Consider the following 18397-nt stretch of genomic DNA (forward strand, 5'->3'; position numbering starts at 1 on the left):
AAAAAAAAAAAAAAAAAAAAAGGACAATTTGAGAGAATCGTGATTTCTAAGGATACATCATAAATTAAAATTTAGTAGGTACCCACCAGGGTTGTGGCCTTGGTAATGATATCACCATCGTAGTAACCTTCAATCTCCTTCCCATTATATAAAGAAATGAGAGCGTCCATAAAATCTCTGTCTTTTTCACCAGAAGAAGCTGATCTTCTACGCTTGTGCTCTTCCAGCCATTGGCTTAGAACCATGTCGAATCGTTTCGCTATATTCTCCATCACTGGCACCTGCCCATTAAATCCCAGCCGTCCGATCAGTGGAATATAGTCTTGCAACAACCCTTGACCCATCAAATGGAAAGAGTCCCTAATTGCCAATTGGATATCTTTGGCTTCCTTTTCACCGCCCTCGGCGTTCGGACCCACACACCGTTTTCCTATGATGATCTTAAGAAGCATATTCATTATCACATCCCCAAACCAACGCTTCATTTCTACAGCAACCTGCCCCGATTCATCCTTCTGGGCACCCCATGTTTCGTGCAGCTCTGTCAGCGATGTGTTGATCTGAGCGAGCATAGGGCTCTTAACCTGCGTGAAACAATATTAGTAGGGCCACGAGCGTGACTGATCATGAATTTATAAGTAAGGAATATATTTAAAACCTGATGAACGCGTGGATTAGAGAGGAGCTCCATGTGAGTGACTTTACGGATCTCGCGCCAGTAAGGACTGTAAGGAGCCAAGCCGAAGGCAGCAAAGTCGTAAGAGAAATATTTTGTGCCGGAGACACCAGGGCGGGAGGCGGCGGCGGCGTCGTTAACGCACATGCTTTCCTTGGCCATTTCCCAGCTGCTGACCACTAGAGCCGAGCGGGAGCCGAGCTGGAGACGGAAGATGGGCCCATATTTGTCGGCCATGGCTCCAAGAGCATGATGGGGGAGCTTTGCATTGTGGAGAAGATGGAGGTGGCCGATGATGGGCCAGGCTCCCGGCGGTGAAGGCGCCTGCTTGCGCTCTGCCACTTTGTGGTGCTGCCACTTTCGCCACAGATAATAACAGGAAGTAATGAAAAACAAATGAAGAAGCACGGTGATGGAGGAGGGTAATTGGAAGTCCATGATTGTTGGAGGTTAGAAATTAAAGGATTCCTTAAAAGATTTTATAATGGATGAACAAGCACGTGGAGAATTTGATTTGAACCACATATTAAGAAGAGTTAGGTAACACAAGGTATGAACTTGCGTTCTTGGCTACGAACGCGAGGCTGATACTCATTAATGTTTTTTGAGTCCGATCTTCATGACTTTTGATTACAATGTATTTAATTTTTCAATAATATGTTGGTTGATTTACTCATTTTATTTATTTCGTTTCTTTTTTAACAAGTAAATTGTTAAAATATTATTGAGTAATTAATTACCTAATAATAGTGCTACTAATTTTGTTTGAAAAATATTAAGAGTGTAAATTTAACCCATCGTTTTTAATTATTAAGTCAAATAAAGAAGGTATTTATTGTGGTTGCTTCTGGTAATAATTACAAATATAAATTCTCCAGAATTCTCTGAATACCTCCAAAAATAAATAAATAAATAAATAAATCTCAATCATATTGTAACATTTTCATCAAATAATTTATTATTAGATGAGTTAGAATTTTTTTAATCATTATATTATTTATTTGAGTTTAAGCTTTGGAATTATATTATTTTTTAGCTTTTAGAAAAAATGTACTCTTTTAAAATTTTATTTTTGTTCTTGGTAGGTTCTCTTTCCAATAAAAAAAAATAAAAATAATTTTTATAATTTTGGACAAGCATGACCGTGACAAAAGATACTTACTACACAAGATCTTTAAAATTTATTATTATTTTCTTTTTCACGTTTAAATGAAAATAAGAGTGTAATTTAGTGGCGAGGAGAGAGGAGAGCCACCTTTTCAAAAAAAAAACAAAATTTGGGCAATATTTTCAGTTGAGCCAACCACCACCACATAATCTTCTTCTTCCCTCTCTCTCTCTCTCTCTCTCTCGTGTATATCAGCTTACAATAAATTTTAAAACAAACATTTTAAATACTATTTTTTTATTTATTAAACAAAAACGTGTTGCTGCCCGAACATTATTTCAAGCTTTTTATTTTTTTTTTCTTTTATTATAAATATGAGGAGGGAAATAAATCTAGAAATAGAAAATGTAGATATGTTAGGTATAATGTTCATATGTACCTAACCTTTCTCATTCATGTAAGGATGCCGTCAATTTATATCTATACACCTATTTTCAATATTAGTTATCATCTTAGTCATTATGGACGCATTTGCCCAATTGACACCGAACGAATTAATCTTCAATGTTGAATTTAAATAAGGTTAGAATATCAATTTTCATCTACTTTACTTTCATTTTATTTTCAATTTTTATCCCTTCATACTCTCCTATTTAAAATTAATTTTTTACCATCTTGAATAATAATAATAATTTTTTAATATATTTTTTTCTATTAATTATTACACCTTGTTCATGGATGCCACATCCCCAAGTCCGTGTCCATATTCTTTGTGTAATAGCCCATGTCTATCGGTAACAAATATTATTTACTTTAGCCTTTTACCTATAGTCGTCAGTTTCACAATTTTAAAATACTTCTACAAGGGAGTTGATGTACAATTTTAAAATGCTTCTACAAGGGAGTTGATGTAGTGTCTCATAATCCACCCTTTTAGAGGCCGACATCTACCGCCCGATGTCCGACTCTCTGATGGTCGGTGTCCATATTCTTCTTCTTCCTTGGAAATTTTAGGATTGAGGTGCAATAATGTGGGTTTGTTGTATGATCTCAGAATTAAGTTAATAAAAAGTAAAAATACATAAATAATTGCTCTAAAGTAGCCACCAAAATATGTGCATTTTGTAGGAGGTTACAAACGCCCTTATGAAACATTTTCACTTGAGAATTGCAAGGAGTAGATGACAAGAAAAATATCCACATGAAACGGCGCAACATAACAGAGTTGATAAACATAAAGACACTGTAAATAGACTTAGAAAACATTATAGCAAATTGATTAGGCAGAATCAACCGCATAAGCACTGGGTAGGAGGCGAGGCTTGACTAGAAGTTTAAGAGAGCTGACTCTACGGGCGGTGAGTCCAGAGTTAACAGCAGCCATGTCAACCGGTTCATCAAAACGAGTTCCAATTTCAAATGAATGAATCAGAGTTGCCAGCAGCAGCTGCGTCATTTGAACTCCAATGCCCAGCCCAGGACAAGCCCTTCTTCCATACCCAAACGGGCCCAGTTCAAAATTCTTGCCACTCACATCCAACTGCTTCTGCCTACCCAGAAACCTCTCGGGCTTGAATTCCAAAGGCTCTGCCCAAACTCGAGGGTCCGTCTGTATCTTCCAAAGGTTAGTGATGAGGCGTGTGCCGGCGGCCACGTTATAGCCTCCCACCGTGCAGTCCTGGCTGAACTCTCGCACACCCCCCAGTGGGCCTGGTGGGTACAACCTAAATGTCTCTTTCACAATGGCTTGGAGATACACCAGCTTGCTTATGTCTGATTCATCCACTACCCTTTCCTTTCCGACATGCATGTCTAGCTCCTCTTGTGCCTTTCTTAGTATCTCTCGGTTGTTCAATAACGATGAGATCGCCCATGTCACAGTGACTGTCATGGTGTCAGTTCCCCCGGCAATAAGGGTCTGTCATACACACTCTAATAAGTCCTCCTCCGACATAAAAAAAAAATGTTAAAACTAAATGGAACGATGAATGTCTTATGTAATATACCATGCAAGTGGCTTTGATGACTGTATCAGCATCATACCCAGCAAGGTCCATCGTTCCTTCTTCAAGAATCGAAAGCATCACATCCATGAAGTCATGTTCACTATCGGCGGCTGCGGCGGTGGAGGAGTGTCTCTTTCGGCGGTGTTCTTCCAGCCATTCCGTAATAAGACAGTCCAATTCCCTTGAAGTTGTCTTCATGGCCTTCTCATAGCCGCCCAAATCCAGCCATCTAAGAAAGGGAATGGCATCTCCCACCATAAACTGACCACCCAAATCAAAGAATTCCCTCATGGCTTTGCGGCACCGTCTCACAACCGCATCATCGCCAACGAATCTCTTCCCGCAAACCATCATCAAACTCACATTCAAATTAATATTCCCAATCCACTCATCCATATCAACAACCAAGTCTCTATTTGTGATCCACAAATCGTAAAGCTCCTTCATCGCTCTCTTCACCTCAGAAACTCTAACGTCTCTGTTCAACGCCAAACGGCGGTTCGACAGCAGTTTGGAGATTATGATTTTGCGCACGCTGCGGTAAAAGGAATCATAATATGGCCTGAACCCAAAACCGGCAAAGTTGTAGCTCAACAATTCGCCTACCACACTTTTGGGACGCGAAGAAACGACTGAATCAAGAGTTGTGTAGCACTCTTTTGCCACTTCCCAATTGCTTATAACCAGGCCTTTCCGGACACCAACTCGAATGGTGAATATTGGTCCGTATTTGTCGGCCATGTCTCCCAGTGTTTCGTAGGGGAGCTTTGGACCTACCAGCAGTCGCAGGTGGCCTATAATCGGCCATCCGCCGTCTGCCTCAGGAGGGTGTCTGCCTTTGCAAGCCCTGCCCTGCTTCTTCAAAATAAAAACAGAGAAGAGAAGCAAGAGGCAGAGTCCTACTATGTTGAGGAACGGTGAAATGATTTCCATGGATGTTGTTTCGGGAAATTGCATGTCAATTGTGTCACTCACTCCAAACCCTATGTATCTATGCAAGTCTGTCAATCCTTATCCAAGATACTAAAACGTGTCGAAGGATAAATTTCCACCATCTCCGACCACTACCACACAACATGACATTTATGCTGCAGCACTCTGCCGCCATTGTAACATGTGCCAAGGATACCTCATTAAAAACATCGAAAGATTTTACAATTTTAAAACATATCCATAATAACTCCGAACCCACGTCAAAATTATGCCATTCATCCTTATCAAATCAGAGTAATAGTTTATTTCAGTAGACTTTTTGTAGGAGCTATTTATATTTTTATTTAAATAGGAGCCCTCTGCTTGATAAAACACAAACACACAGTAAACCGTTCATTATTTCAGTTGTCCTTGTATTACCTTCTTCGAGTAATAATATTTTCATATTTATTCACACCTTTGAACGTGAGATATTGTGACAACCCAAAACAGAGTTTGCTGAGATCACGCGTAAGCAGTAGGTAGGAGACGTGGCTTGACGAGAACTTGAAGAGGGTTGACTCTGTGCATGGTGAGCCCAAGGTTGGCAGTCATGTCCACCGCTTCATCACAACGAGTTCTAAGTTGGAATGAATGAATCAAACTGGCTAGCACCAAGGGCGTCATTAAAAGGCTAATCCCCTGCCCAGGACAGGCCCTTCTTCCATACCCAAAGGGAGACAGTTCGAAGTGCTGGCCCTTCACATCCATGTGCTTGTGGCTGCTTAGAAACCTCTCAGGCTTGAACTCCGAAGGCTCTTGCCAAATTCGAGGGTCCCTCTGTATCTTCCAAATGTTTGTGATGAGGTACGTGCCTGCCGCGACGTTGTAGCCTCCAATTGTGCAGTCCTGGGTTACCTCTCGCGCCCCCGACAGTGGGCCTGCTGGGTACAGCCTTAATGTCTCTTTGATTACGGCTTGGAGATACACCAGCTTGCTTATGTCTGATTCATCCACTACCCTTTCCTTCCCAACGTGGATGTCTAGCTCCTCCTCTACTTTTCTCAATGCCTCTTGGTTGTTCAGTAATAACGAGATCGCCCATGTTAGAGTTACCGCCATCGTATCAGTTCCCCCAGAAATAAGCGTCTGCAATAACATCTCAGACACTAGTCAAAAAAAATTTCAAAACTAAAACATATCATGGTTTTAAAACAACTTAAGCACAATCCCACCCTGGAGAAGGGAAGTCCTACTGGCGCATGGTTCGATTATAGAGAGAGTCTGCATCCTCACTGATACATCATCTCGTTACCAGAGAGGTTTCTACCTCTTAGTTCCCCTCTCCCTATGTGGGATCTCACAACCTACCTTCTTACGAGGAAGTACTCGCTGGCACACCGTCCCAATTACTAGAGAAACTCGCTAGCACACCGTCCCAGTTACTGGACGGGTTTTCACACCCTTCGTTGGTTGCGAGATAGCCAGCATCTTTGCTGGCACACAGTTCCTTATTGAAGAGGTTTCCACACCCTTCGTTCCCTCTCCAACAAAATTTCACAATTCATCCTGTTTCTTCGCTAACACACGGCCAGATTAGGTATAGTCGTCAACCTCATGATTTTAAAACACTCTCTACTACTACCACCATGGTTTTAAAACACTCTCCACTGCAACCAACTTGCAGTCACAATTTAGTAGAGTTAGAAGTAAGGGAAGTGAAGATTAAGAACTTTTTAATATATAAAAGCTAAAAAAAGAGCATACCAAGCAAGTAGCTTTGTTGACAGTATCAGCATCATATCCAGCAAGGTCCAAGCCTTCAAGAAGAGATGGCATCGCAGCCATGAGGTCGTGTTCCCCGTCGGCGTCGGCGTCGCTACAGTCTCTCTTCTTCCGGCGATGTTCTTCCAGCCATTCCTCCATAAGACAGTCCAATTCTTTCCATACTTTGTTCGTCGCCTTTTGATATCCACCCAAATCCAGCCATTTCAAAAAAGGAATCGCATCTCCCACTATAAACTTCCCCCCCAAATCAAAAAAACCCCTCATCGCTTTACGACATCGTTCCATCTCCCTCTCGTCGCCGCAAGAACCGCCAACGAATCGCTTTCCACAAACCATCATCAGAATCACATTCAAAGCGATATTCCCAATCCACTCGTCCAAATCAAGAACTAAATAGGAGTCTGATGAGGCTTCCCCTGTTTTCGCCCATAAATTGTAAACCTCCTTCACCGATCTTTTCACCTCAGAAACTCTAATATCTCTCTGTAACTCCAGACGGCGGTTGGAAAGCGCCTCGGAGGCTACGATCTTACGCATGTTCCGGTAAAAGGAATCGCAGTGGGGCCTGAACCCAAAACCGGCGAAGTTGTATCCCAGTTTCTTTTGTAATATAATTTTGGGTCGCGAAGACACGATTGAATCGAGGGTGGTGTAGCACTCTGTAGCTACTTCCCAACTGCTAATAACGAGGGCTTGGCGGACACCGATTCGGATGCCAAATATTGGGCCATATTTGTCGGCCACTCCTCCTAACGTTTCATGGAGGAGCTGCGAATTAGTACTGAGCAGTCGTAGATGGCCGATTATGGGCCATCCGCCGGCTACTTCAGGAGGTTGTGATCGGCGGTTACGGGATGTAGCCTTCTTGAGAACAAAATATGAGAAGAGAAGCAAGAGGAAGAGTAGTCCAGCTACAGTGCTGTTGAGATATGGGGAAATCTGATCTGCCATGGATGTCATAGTGGGAAGCTCCATGCCACTGAATTGGTCATCTATACACAACCACAACTTATGCTTGACAAAACAATTCTATTTTCTTTGATTTTTGTCAAAGGAAAAACGCCTTTATTAGATTTAATTTTACACCAATTTATTGACTTTATTGTGTTAATAATTGTTTGGCAATTCTGATAAGTTATTTAATCATTTTTAGGACCCACAATGAAGAATAAAAATACAACCCTTATGATATACTTCTACAAAAATAAAATTTATGCGGCATAAATTCTACTAGTTTTGCTTTTGATTTTTGAAAAAGATCTCGTACCAATGGAATAATATCCTCCTCATGTATAAGCACAAGCAAGGAGACGCGGTTTGACGAGAAGTTGGAGAGGGTTAGCTCTGTACATTGTGAGTCCAAACCCAGCAGCCATGTCCACTGGTTCATCGGACCCAGTTCCAAGTTCCAGGGAATGAATCAGGCTAGCCAACACCAACTGCGTCATCTGAATCCCAAGGCTCATTCCAGGGCAGGCTCTTCTTCCTAAGCCAAACGGGGCAAATTCGAAGTTCTGCCCCTTCACATCCAATTGCTTCTCTCCGCTAACAAACCTCTCAGGCTTGAACTCCAACGGCTCTGCCCACACCTGAGGGTTCGTCTGTATCTTCCAAAGATTCGTAATGAGGTGCGTGCCGGCCACTACGTCGTAGCCTCCCACCGTGCAGTCCTCACTGAACACTCGAACACCCGACAGCGGTCCCGGTGGGTACAACCTTAATGTCTCATTCACCACGGCTTGGAGATACACCAGCTTGCTTATGTCCGATTCATCCACTAGCCGGTCCTTTCCGACATGGATGTCCAGCTCTTCTTGGGTCTTTCTCAACGCCTCTCTATTGTTCAGCAGCAACGAGATGGCCCATGCCAAAGTCACCGTTACAGTGTCGGACCCCCCAGTGATAATGCTCTGTTTTGATTCAAATCATCTTAAATGAAATGGTAACCATATGGAATACGAAGTGGGAATTTTATATATGAATTTCATTACCAAACAAGTGGCTTTGTTGACTGTGTCGGCGTCGTAGCCTGCAAGATCCATCCCTTCAAGATTAGAAAGCATCACATCCATCAAGTCATTGTGATCGGTTCGCTTCCGACGGTGTTCTTCAAGCCATTCCTCCAAAAGAGAGTCCAATTGCTTTGAAGTTATCTTCATGGCCTTTTCATATCCACCCAAATCCAGCCATCTCAGAAAAGGAATGCTATCTCCCACCAGAAATTTCCCCATCAAATCCAAGAACTCTCTCATGACTTTACGACACCGTTTCATCTCCTCATCGTCAGCAGAATCGCCAAGGAACCGCTTCCCACAAACCATCATCAGAACCACTCTCAAGTTAACATTCCCAATCCATTGTTCAATATCAACGAGTATGTGGTCTGAGCCTTCCTCTCTCTTTGTCCACTGATTGTAAAGCTCCTTCAGCGATTTATTCACCTCTGACACTCTAATATCCCTCCGTAAGCCCAGACAACGATTCGAAAGCACCTCGGAGACGACGATTTTACGCATACTGCGATAAAAGGAATCGTACGGCCTGGCCCCAAAAGCCGCGTAGTTGTAGCCCAACAGCTTTCCTCCCACACTTTTGGGGCGGGAGCAGACGATTGAATCAAGGGTGGAGTGGCACTCTCTGGCTAATTCCGAACTGCTAATAATGAGAGTTGGTTGGGCACCCACTCGGATGCGGAATACAGGTCCATATTTGTCAGCCAGGGCTCCCAAGGTTTGATGAGGGAGTTGGGAATCGGCTTTGAGAAGTGGCAGATGGCCGATTATCGGCCATCCACCGGCTACTTCAGGGGGTTCTCTGCGTTTAGGGGCTGTAGCCTTCTTGAAAACAAAGAATGAGGAGAGAAGGAAGAGGAAGAGAGCAGCTACAAAGGTGTTGAGATATGGGGGAATGATTCCGATGGATATTCCGGGAAGTTCCATATCAATTTCAGAGATCGGCGACCTGAGGGATAGGGATGGATGGATGATGATAAGCTACGTAGTCGCCATTTAAAGGATACGCGTGTAGGCGATCCCCCCTCCCATTAGAAAATAAGGCTATGAACGTTACATTTAAACCTTTTCTTCACCACACATTTAAATGAAATAAAATTTCATTGCTACCAATTCATGCTTGTCCATTTAGGGCTGAGCCCATTACACTTAATCAATGGGCCCATGGGTCCATAGGTGTTTTTTTGGGCTTTGATTTTTAAACTAACTATCATGGGATTTGCCACTCTGCTCCATAGCAGATGGAAAACTAAAAGTAAAACTACGAAAGTTGGTCGTGTAATATAACTAAAAGCAAGAATAAAATAGACTAAACTCGAGATTTTATTTTTTTTATTTATTTATTTGGTTGGAAAATTAGAAAATTAGCAATTGAGAAGAGCAAGCTCATTTGCATCGCCATAATCCAATTGCCAACTTGGGCTTCCAAGAGTGAACTCTAAATTAATCCGCTGCATGGCAATTGCCTTCTCATAATCTCCGTTGCTTCCTTCCACCTATATTATTTTTTTAAATAAAAAAACAAATTACCTTTATAATATCACCGAATTTTAAAGATAATAATTTTAGGGCTGTTTTTTTTTTTTTTTTTCTAATAACAAATTTATTACCTTAATTCCTCTGGATTTAGCGAAAACGTCGCCGTTTGACTTGGTCCTGTCACAACTCTTGTGCATTGACGTTACCAAACTACTTCTGCAAGCAAGAGAAAAATAAAATATATACGATAATTAAAATTTTTAATTCATCATTTAAAAATACAAAATTTAAATATTTTGAAAAAGTTTTACAATAATAAAAAAAAAAATTTAAGATTTGAACCAGAAAATCAAATCACTCCATGGGGGTAGAAAAAGAGCACAGAGATGATCTCACCTTTGGATTCTCTGCAGACGACGCCATTGAAAGTTCGAGTTTTGAGCAGAAGCCGACGACGAAGATGAAGAAGAAGAAGATAAAACAACAGCATCTGGTTCAAGCTCAGGCCTTCCAGAATCATCTGCAACATTCACAGGTCACCATCTTAAGTTCTCAATCATTCATATGAAGAATTTGAATGATCATATTGATGAGGATTACTGGGAGTGAGTCGGTTAATTTAGTGGAAGATCACGAGTGTATAAGTGAGGAATACTATCTCCACTGAGACTTTTTAGAAAGCCAAAAACAAACCCACTAGAACTTATGCTCAAAATGAACAAATATCATACCGTGGAGAGTCGTGATTCCTAACCCATATCAAAATGTTGTATTCATTACCTGTTCCCTTGATAGTGTTCTTCACTGTTCTGTACATCTGCACGAACAAAACCATAATAATGTGTTTAGATTTAAAGTTCCCTTGCTTTTTTTTTTTTAAATTTCCAATTGGATTATTGGAAGAAATTGAAACCCACCAACCTGCAAATGGCTTTTGACATGAGCGAGGGTTAGATCCTTGACATTCATAAGCTCCAATACAGATTTTGGTGTAGCTCCTGAGAGAGAGATAAAAATAAGCTCCAATTTGTTGTAAGAATTAAAGGTGAATGATGGTTTGGTGTATTTACTTTCATGGCCACCAAGAAGCTCGACGGCGTGTATAAAATGAGCGTGTAAAGTTGTAGTCCATCTCATTCTGGGAGCGCGGGGGCTTCTTTTTACTCCGTACGCAACATCACCGACACTTCTTTTGAAGTCGCGGCGGCAACGGACATTACATGCTTGATGATGACGCTGTAGAAGACCCATATCTCCCACTTCAAACCCTAAGCGGAACAGATTATTTTTATGGCTCAAATCACTTTTTGCACTGCAACCAGAATGCGTGGTGGTTGAGCTTGGTGGGTTGGGCTTCGTTGACATTGGAAGGCTGATCTGCAAGGAGAGGTCCGGCAAGGAAGGTGGCGTGTTCATCATAGGAGCCGCTGGTGGGGATCACAAAGTTCTAAAAGAAGAGGGGGGGAAAGGGTAATGAATGATTGGAAATGAGTAGGTTATGATTTTAAGAAGAGGCAGTGTAAGAAAGGTTTTGAATGAAGAGGGAGTTCTTATCCTGATGAATAAGGAGAGAGAAAGGAGGAAAGGGAATGGTGGGAAATCGAGAAAACAAAAAGGGGACTGTTCCATGGAATATCGGAGGACTTAATTGGGTCTCACTCTACATAGGGTTAATACCCTTTCCACATAGGGTTAATACCCTTTCTACTTAGGGTTAATACCCTTCACCATAATTGCTATCTAGCATACAATATTTCTTTTTAATTGTATTAAATTAATTTGATGGATGAGGTTAATATAAGGAATAAAAATCATAGATAATATATGATCATAAAAGAATAATTTGAAATACACACGATGATATTAATTTTAATCAACCGACCAAAATAGCAGGTTGGATTGTCTAATTTCAAATTGTAATATAAAAATAAAAATAAGAACATATAATAATTAGTCACTCTCAATAAACACAATTGAGAACCCTTTGCAGTACAGGATTTGCAGAATTTCCAGGAGAATAATCGTGTGGAAGTGGAGTGGAACTATCCAAATGCTCGCTGTACACGTGCGAACTCCTCTCGCCAGAGAATATATTCAGGAAAAGATCATAAGACTCATCTGATGACACAACAAATAACCAATTTAATTTACAAAACTGTTTGCATAGAAACGGCGTCGTAAGGTACTCAGAATGCACAATATTCCCTGTGGGTTGTCCTGTCGAGAAGAGTTGAGCCCCACCCAAGCGACCGGTTGACGTTGAATAGCGCCATATTCATCGGCGGCAACATGGGCTCACGTGACCCTAAGGACCTCACATTGTCTCTATCTCTATTCCCTTTTTCACCATTTATTTTTATATTTTTTATCCTATAAAATTCTTCAATAATTTATAATTTCTTTTTTTAATTGTGTTTTGAGAAGCGTATTAGGGGCTCGACACTCTATGCGCCTTTCTCGGCTCCAAATTTCAAACCTTTTTATTCATTATTTATCATTAATCTTAATTATTATTTTATATTTAGATTTAGATTTATATTTATATATTTGTTTTTGAGATTTGGAAGACCTGCCCCTCCATATGCTCGGTCAGCGCCTCATGCGCTCTAGATTCTTTCTCCGGTCAACATCTTCTATCTTGCAATCTTCCTCCTACATTATTATTATTATTATTATTATTATTATTATTATTATTATTATTATTAATCTATTAGACTCTCTATTATGGAGCTCTCCTCCCAAAGCAAAGAGAGGTTGTTTGTATCCATCGCTATTAACGACAGAAAAGAATCGCCGAAGCCCACGCCGTTTAGGCTTCTGTGCAACTGCGACGTTACATGATCATAAACTCATAGTTTAAACACGATATTGCATTAAAACGCGGACATGCAGACAAACCCACAACAACACAATTCAAACACAATTAAAATATATGCGTTCTTGTTGTAACCTACCTATATTTTTTTCTTTGAGTTTTTATTTTCTAGTTTCTTTTCAAGATTTTAAAATGCTTTCGAAATTTTCACATATCTATAAAAAAAATGTTTCGTTTTTTTTTATAACTAATGTGAGATCTCACCATTGTAAAGTATTGTGTTTGGTTGACTTATATAAAATATATACGTCGACCAAAAGATTAAAGGTTCAAACTCTCTATTTCATATCCTATTGAACTCAAAACAACATTTGACGATAATCGACGGGAGAAGGCAATGCTGCGATGTTGAACCCACGAATGAAAAACTTGAACCTCATCATGGAGAATGTGATGGTACACGTCAAACACATGAATGGAGGTGGCATCGGGCCCTTGACGAGTTACAAAGAACCTTCGTTAAAACATGAATGTCACACGAACAAGAAGAAAAAAACTGAGAAGCGAGAAAGAAAGGAAAATGTGTCATATGAATCATGATGGCTAGCGGTGGTTGTAATTTGAAATTCATTTTTCATGTAAATGTGTTGGGCTTAGGTCTAGTGGAGAAAGAAAAAAATGGTATTAGGTAATCAAGTTGGGTCGAGTCGACTCAAGCTTTTACACATTGAACCCAAACTCAACCCAATCTAGATCCGGTCTAAAAAAAAATTCAACCTTATCCAACTCAATCCTTATTGTTCCAGTTACTTTCTTCGGTTGAATGTAGACCGGTAGCTTAGCACGTAATCTAATTATAAATCTAATAATAGAAATAGAGGTTAAAATGTTGATATCCAAAGCCTAATTCCTTGACGTATTTACATACGTACTACAAAAATTAGTGTATGTATATATTTTTTTCAACTACACGTAGTTGGGCCATCATGGAGCCCAACCTCAGTTTGTTCTCTTACAATCTCTGGACTTTTTGTTAACGGCCTGTTCTGAGCCCACGCAGATTTCTGGACTTCGTTAAATATTATGTAATATTTACTTTATATATTTTTAATCAAAATTTAAGCTTAATTAATGTACTTTCAGTAAATCATTTTCATAAGACTTATAAAAGGAATGTTAATAGAGACCATTTTTTGTATGAATAATATTTTAACTTAGTTTGGTTTTATATCAATGTTTTTTTTTAAAAAGAAAAAGAAAAAGAAAATTACTACCGATATTTATGTATATAATAGACATTTTGGGCGCGGTGTTTCGGACTGAGGAGCCCATCGCCGGATCGCGCTAAACTTCGAGAGCAAAGCAACTGCGGAAGAGAGTAACGATGACGGTGTTTCATTTCTTCAACTGTGCGATTCTCACTTTCGGTCCTCATGCAGTCTACTACTCTGCAACGCCATTGTAAGGATCTCCGTCTTCTCTTCTCCTATCGTTTAATTTTTCTCCTATCTTCCTCTACTTTTTAGATCTCCTCTTCCGATTACTGCCTCTTTAGGTTCACACTGATTCCTTCTCTTTATATTCTGCTCTATTTTCTTTGTTTGAATCGGAATTCGCATGGAACTATATATCAGAGTCTCCTCTTTGCCGCAGTGATTCCTTCTGTTGAAATTCCGTTCTCTTTGCTTTGTTTTAAATGATTTTTTGATATTTTGTTTGAGCTGTTCAAATTTTTATTTCTTATTCGTATGGAATTGGATATTAGAATCAGATTGGAGAAACAGTTTAAAAAGCAGTCTGTTAACTACCGAAATGCTTCGAGATTTGATCCAGACGGCCAAATCTCTTATTTTGATTAGGTAACCTTGAAATTGCTACAGATTTTTTTGACTAATTAGGAGGTTAGTGGATGCTGTTACTTCGAATATCATGATCTCAGCAGTCATCATATACAAGGGTAGGAAAGTTGTCATTAGCTCGAGAGTTGTTTGATTATATGCCACAAAGAGATGTTGTTTCGTGGAATTCAATGATAGCTCTTAGGATATTCACACAATTCAATGCAAATTGCTGGAAGGCCAGCCAGTTTTATATTTTTATTTTTACTTTTGTATTAGTTTGTACTAATTCATTCAGAATTCAATAGAGCCGACCATTTTTGTCCCTCAAAAATAATAATATAGTAATAATGGTAATGATAATAATAACAATAAAGATATTGGCAAGTTGGATTCTTTAAAGACTTTTAGATGAAGTAAATCTGAGATACAATTGCATATTATCTTGCTCATGGAATCGACGATACTTATGCAAGTATCTGATTCTGTCATAATTTTATATTTTATATTTACCTAAAAGTCAGTTTCATTTTCACTAAGAACTCAAGATTTGCAGGTCTGAGTATGATACGCTCGGAACATCAGTTAAAGCGGCATTTGTTTATCTTGGAACTGCCTTAGTAAAGGTTGATGATTTCTGAACATGCCAAACTCCGCAATGGATTGAGACCTTGAATTTCTTTACTTATATTTTTGGTATATTGGTCTTATTAAAGACACTTCTTCAGGAATCTAACTGATTTCTTTTTCTGCATTCTCATCAGCTTGTATGCCTTGCAACCTTTCTGAACGTGTCAGAGAATGACTCCTTTGACCTATATCAGGTATTCACAATCTTTTCATCTATACTTGGTGAAGATATCAGTAATATATTTTGTTACATTTTGATTCCATCATTTGTAATGCCTATTCCTATCATTGCAATTATGCTCTTCAACTATGTACCTTCATTCCTATAAAATTAACTATGCATGATCATAAAATTATTAGAAGCTTTCATCTTTTTTTTTTTTTATTATTTCTTTTTCAGCGTATTTTGGTAATGGCTACTACCACATCACTAGGCATAAATGATTTAAATTTTCGTATCTCCAAGATATGCATTTTGTCCCCTTTAGTTCGTTCAAATCTTCGACTTGGAAGGTTAAATGCATTTATTTACCTTGGAATTAGGGGGAAAAAATTTGGTTGCTCGAGTATATTCCTCAACTGGGAAACCTAACTTCCATTATGTAATACTGGCCCTCCTTTTTTCGAATTTACTTGAATTGTCAAACTCCACATTGCACTCCGCTTTATTCGTTGGTGTTGATTTAGTCGACTGTTGGAAATTGTTATTTACTATCACGATTATGGAAATCCTGTTTGTATAGAACATGAGGAGTCAATGCTATGCCATTAAATGGTTTGCAATGAAAAGATTAATGCATCCCTTGGATTCAGAATTTTACAACTTGAATCAGAATAGTATTACAGAACTGTTCTTAGTGTTGAATTGAAAAGGGATTACTTGTGATGTAGTTGCAAGGCACTATTTGGTGAACTAGCCTTGTTTGCTTCCTCTTTTCCTCTTTCTTCTATCAAATGGTCATATAGCAGAGCTAAATGTTATGGTTCTTTTATTAGATTCTCTTATCAAATGTACTAATACTTTCAACTGAAACCTTCCTATTTGTAGGAAATTTCATTAAAAAGTCTTTACACGTGCCTGTAGCTTAGCAATTGTTAACAAGGTAGAATTCTTTTACTTCAGGAACTGTTGAAAGCGCTTATTGGTTTTATTGATGTCGCCGGACTTTACTTTGCTTTGACCCAGTTGACATATCGGAACATATCTCAGAACCATAAATTTCAGGCAGTTGGACTGGGTGAGTTTATAGAGTTAATTAATTAAGGTTCTTTTAGTTTGAATGTAAATGCAGGCTGCAGATCGGTTTCTGCTTGTTTATTTCCATCTTTTAATATCTCCCCTAACATTTAATCATCGGATGGTCTTGTTACTCTATTCTTTTTGCCTGCAGGTTGGGCATTTGCTGATTCTGTTTTACACAGATTGGCACCACTTTGGGTCGGCGCCAGGGGACTGGAGTTTACTTGGGATTACATTTTGCAGGGCCTTGAATCTAATGCAAATCTGGTTTCGATCTTTCTTCTTCTTTAGTTTTAAATATTCTTTATTTGGTTACTTTAAGGAGGCATTCAACCGTCGATATGATCCTATTTTATTTACAAGAAATTCTTGTGTTCTTTATCTTGCAATGTGAGTGAAGAATTCCTCAACTGGACTGTTGCTTCTCTAATTTCTGTTCCCCACTTCAATTCAGGTGTTGAGTATATCTCTTGCCGCATTAGGGTCTTTGATGTGGCTTCGGAAAAACAAGCCCAAGACTTTAATTCCCATAATTTATATCTGTGCACTGATCGTGGCTACCATGCCATCCATCACAAGGTATGCACATCAAAATTAAATGATTTTCCATTTCATCTTATTTACCTGCTTTTAACTATCCGAGCATCAATAGGCAAGTAAAATAATACAGTTCTAGATTCAAAACTTACGACAAGCTTACCTATTTAGAGATTTGCCTTTTGCTTGCGCAATCTGTTATGCTAATTTTCAAAATTGATGTTGAATCTTTCCCCTTGCAAATTGGCTGGCTTTCAGCAATTTGCAGGGTTTCAAGCTCCTAAGTTCAATTCACAATTCAGATATGGAGATTGCTTAATTTTAATAATACTCTTGCAAATTGTTTCTTCCAGCTACTTAAGGCGAGGCATGGATTGGCACTTCCCAAAGGTGGTGGGATTTGAACTCTTCACCTCCATGGTTATGGCTTTTACTAGTTGGCAGCTTTTTTCTGCTTGTCAGAGACCCTCTGCTTAAGTGTACGGCACATTGGGTTGACTCGACTTAGGGGGCCAATTTATCGAGGGTGGACGTGAATTTTGGAGGTGTGGACCCGTCTACCTAAGCTTGCTGTTGCGCGCAGTTTTCCGCCTAATTTTATTGCCATTGCAAAATCATAATGTGTCGTTTAGTTTCAGATTTAGAGATTGTCAGCTTTGTAGTGTTTAATCTCAGGTAAAAAGGAGAGTTGATTTTGAATGGAAGTAAAAGGTTAGCTTGTGGAGACTACGTAATCCTTACTCTTTTTCCCCTCCAGATTTGGAACGAAAGTAGAAAATAATGTTTGGTTAGTCTTTCCTTTTTCAATTCTTCTACTGAAGGCAATGGTTGCCTCACATCTAGTCTCGATTAGTTCTTCAGATTTTACGTCCAGATATCAATTTAAGTTTTTTTTTTTTCATTTAAATGTCTTGTGATATTATGTTCATTTCCTGATTTCTATTTAATATGAATAGAGATGATTTAATTTTCAAGATGAGGGTTGAGAAGTGTTGAGAATATTTTAACATACTAATTTGTTTAAAACAATATGCTTAACGTTGGTAAATTGAACTAATATGAAATGTTGTATCAAATCATATAAAATAATATTTCGTAAATTTCATCTGTTGTTTTGATATAAGTTTATATTAAAATCAAAATATTGTTAGATATGTGAGAGAAGAGAATGGAAACATTCTCATGATGTTCAAACTGTGAGACGACGATGCAGAACGGGCCAAAGCCGACAATATTTGTTAGCGATAGGCTTGCAGTGTGCTAGTGAAGACGCTGACTCCGAAGGTATGGATTGTTAGAACCCACATCAATTGGAGAAGGATACAAAACATAAGCGCGAAAACCTCTTCCTATGGA

The 18397-nt window shown here is 39.2% G+C and overlaps 6 protein-coding genes across 6 annotated transcripts in view; 1 reads left to right on the forward strand and 5 right to left on the reverse strand.

Annotated features, from left to right (window-relative positions):
• LOC111796892 (cytochrome P450 82A3-like) overlaps positions 1-1190 on the reverse strand; it is a 2105-nt gene extending 915 nt beyond the window's left edge. The window contains exons 1-2 of the mRNA XM_023679687.1: positions 659-1190; positions 87-584 (exon numbers count right to left, since the gene is read on the reverse strand). Of these exons, the coding sequence (XP_023535455.1) occupies positions 87-584; positions 659-1114 (954 nt within the window). The 5' untranslated portion in view covers positions 1115-1190. The remainder of the gene's footprint in view (positions 1-86; positions 585-658) is intronic.
• Positions 1191-2928: 1738 nt separating this feature from the next.
• LOC111796890 (cytochrome P450 CYP82D47-like) lies at positions 2929-4768 on the reverse strand. The gene is made up of 2 exons (XM_023679685.1): positions 3791-4768; positions 2929-3702 (listed from the first exon to the last, which is right to left on the reverse strand). Exons 1-2 carry the CDS (start codon positions 4745-4747, stop codon positions 3064-3066), a joined length of 1596 nt encoding a protein of 531 aa, XP_023535453.1. The 5' UTR covers positions 4748-4768; the 3' UTR covers positions 2929-3063.
• A 277-nt stretch (positions 4769-5045) lies between these two features.
• On the reverse strand, positions 5046-7557 carry LOC111796889 (cytochrome P450 CYP82D47-like). The gene is made up of 2 exons (XM_023679684.1): positions 6470-7557; positions 5046-5851 (listed from the first exon to the last, which is right to left on the reverse strand). Exons 1-2 carry the CDS (start codon positions 7463-7465, stop codon positions 5228-5230), a joined length of 1620 nt encoding a protein of 539 aa, XP_023535452.1. The 5' UTR covers positions 7466-7557; the 3' UTR covers positions 5046-5227.
• Positions 7558-7686: 129 nt separating this feature from the next.
• LOC111796894 (cytochrome P450 CYP82D47-like) lies at positions 7687-9557 on the reverse strand. The gene is made up of 2 exons (XM_023679690.1): positions 8482-9557; positions 7687-8400 (listed from the first exon to the last, which is right to left on the reverse strand). Exons 1-2 carry the CDS (start codon positions 9427-9429, stop codon positions 7777-7779), a joined length of 1572 nt encoding a protein of 523 aa, XP_023535458.1. The 5' UTR covers positions 9430-9557; the 3' UTR covers positions 7687-7776.
• Positions 9558-9866: 309 nt separating this feature from the next.
• LOC111796895 (probable transcription factor KAN4) lies at positions 9867-11397 on the reverse strand. The gene is made up of 6 exons (XM_023679691.1): positions 11052-11397; positions 10903-10979; positions 10762-10798; positions 10378-10501; positions 10113-10197; positions 9867-9998 (listed from the first exon to the last, which is right to left on the reverse strand). Exons 1-6 carry the CDS (start codon positions 11395-11397, stop codon positions 9867-9869), a joined length of 801 nt encoding a protein of 266 aa, XP_023535459.1.
• Positions 11398-14118: 2721 nt separating this feature from the next.
• LOC111796896 (transmembrane protein 147-like) lies at positions 14119-17940 on the forward strand. The gene is made up of 7 exons (XM_023679692.1): positions 14119-14257; positions 15191-15260; positions 15399-15458; positions 16388-16502; positions 16656-16771; positions 16959-17083; positions 17395-17940. The coding sequence occupies exons 1-7, from the start codon at positions 14181-14183 to the stop codon at positions 17516-17518; spliced, it is 687 nt and encodes a 228-aa protein (XP_023535460.1). The 5' UTR covers positions 14119-14180; the 3' UTR covers positions 17519-17940.
• Positions 17941-18397: the final 457 nt, after the last annotated feature.

The sequence above is a fragment of the Cucurbita pepo genome, chromosome LG06 (genome assembly GCF_002806865.2).
Source record: "Cucurbita pepo subsp. pepo cultivar mu-cu-16 chromosome LG06, ASM280686v2, whole genome shotgun sequence".
Classification (NCBI taxonomy): domain Eukaryota; kingdom Viridiplantae; phylum Streptophyta; class Magnoliopsida; order Cucurbitales; family Cucurbitaceae; genus Cucurbita; species Cucurbita pepo.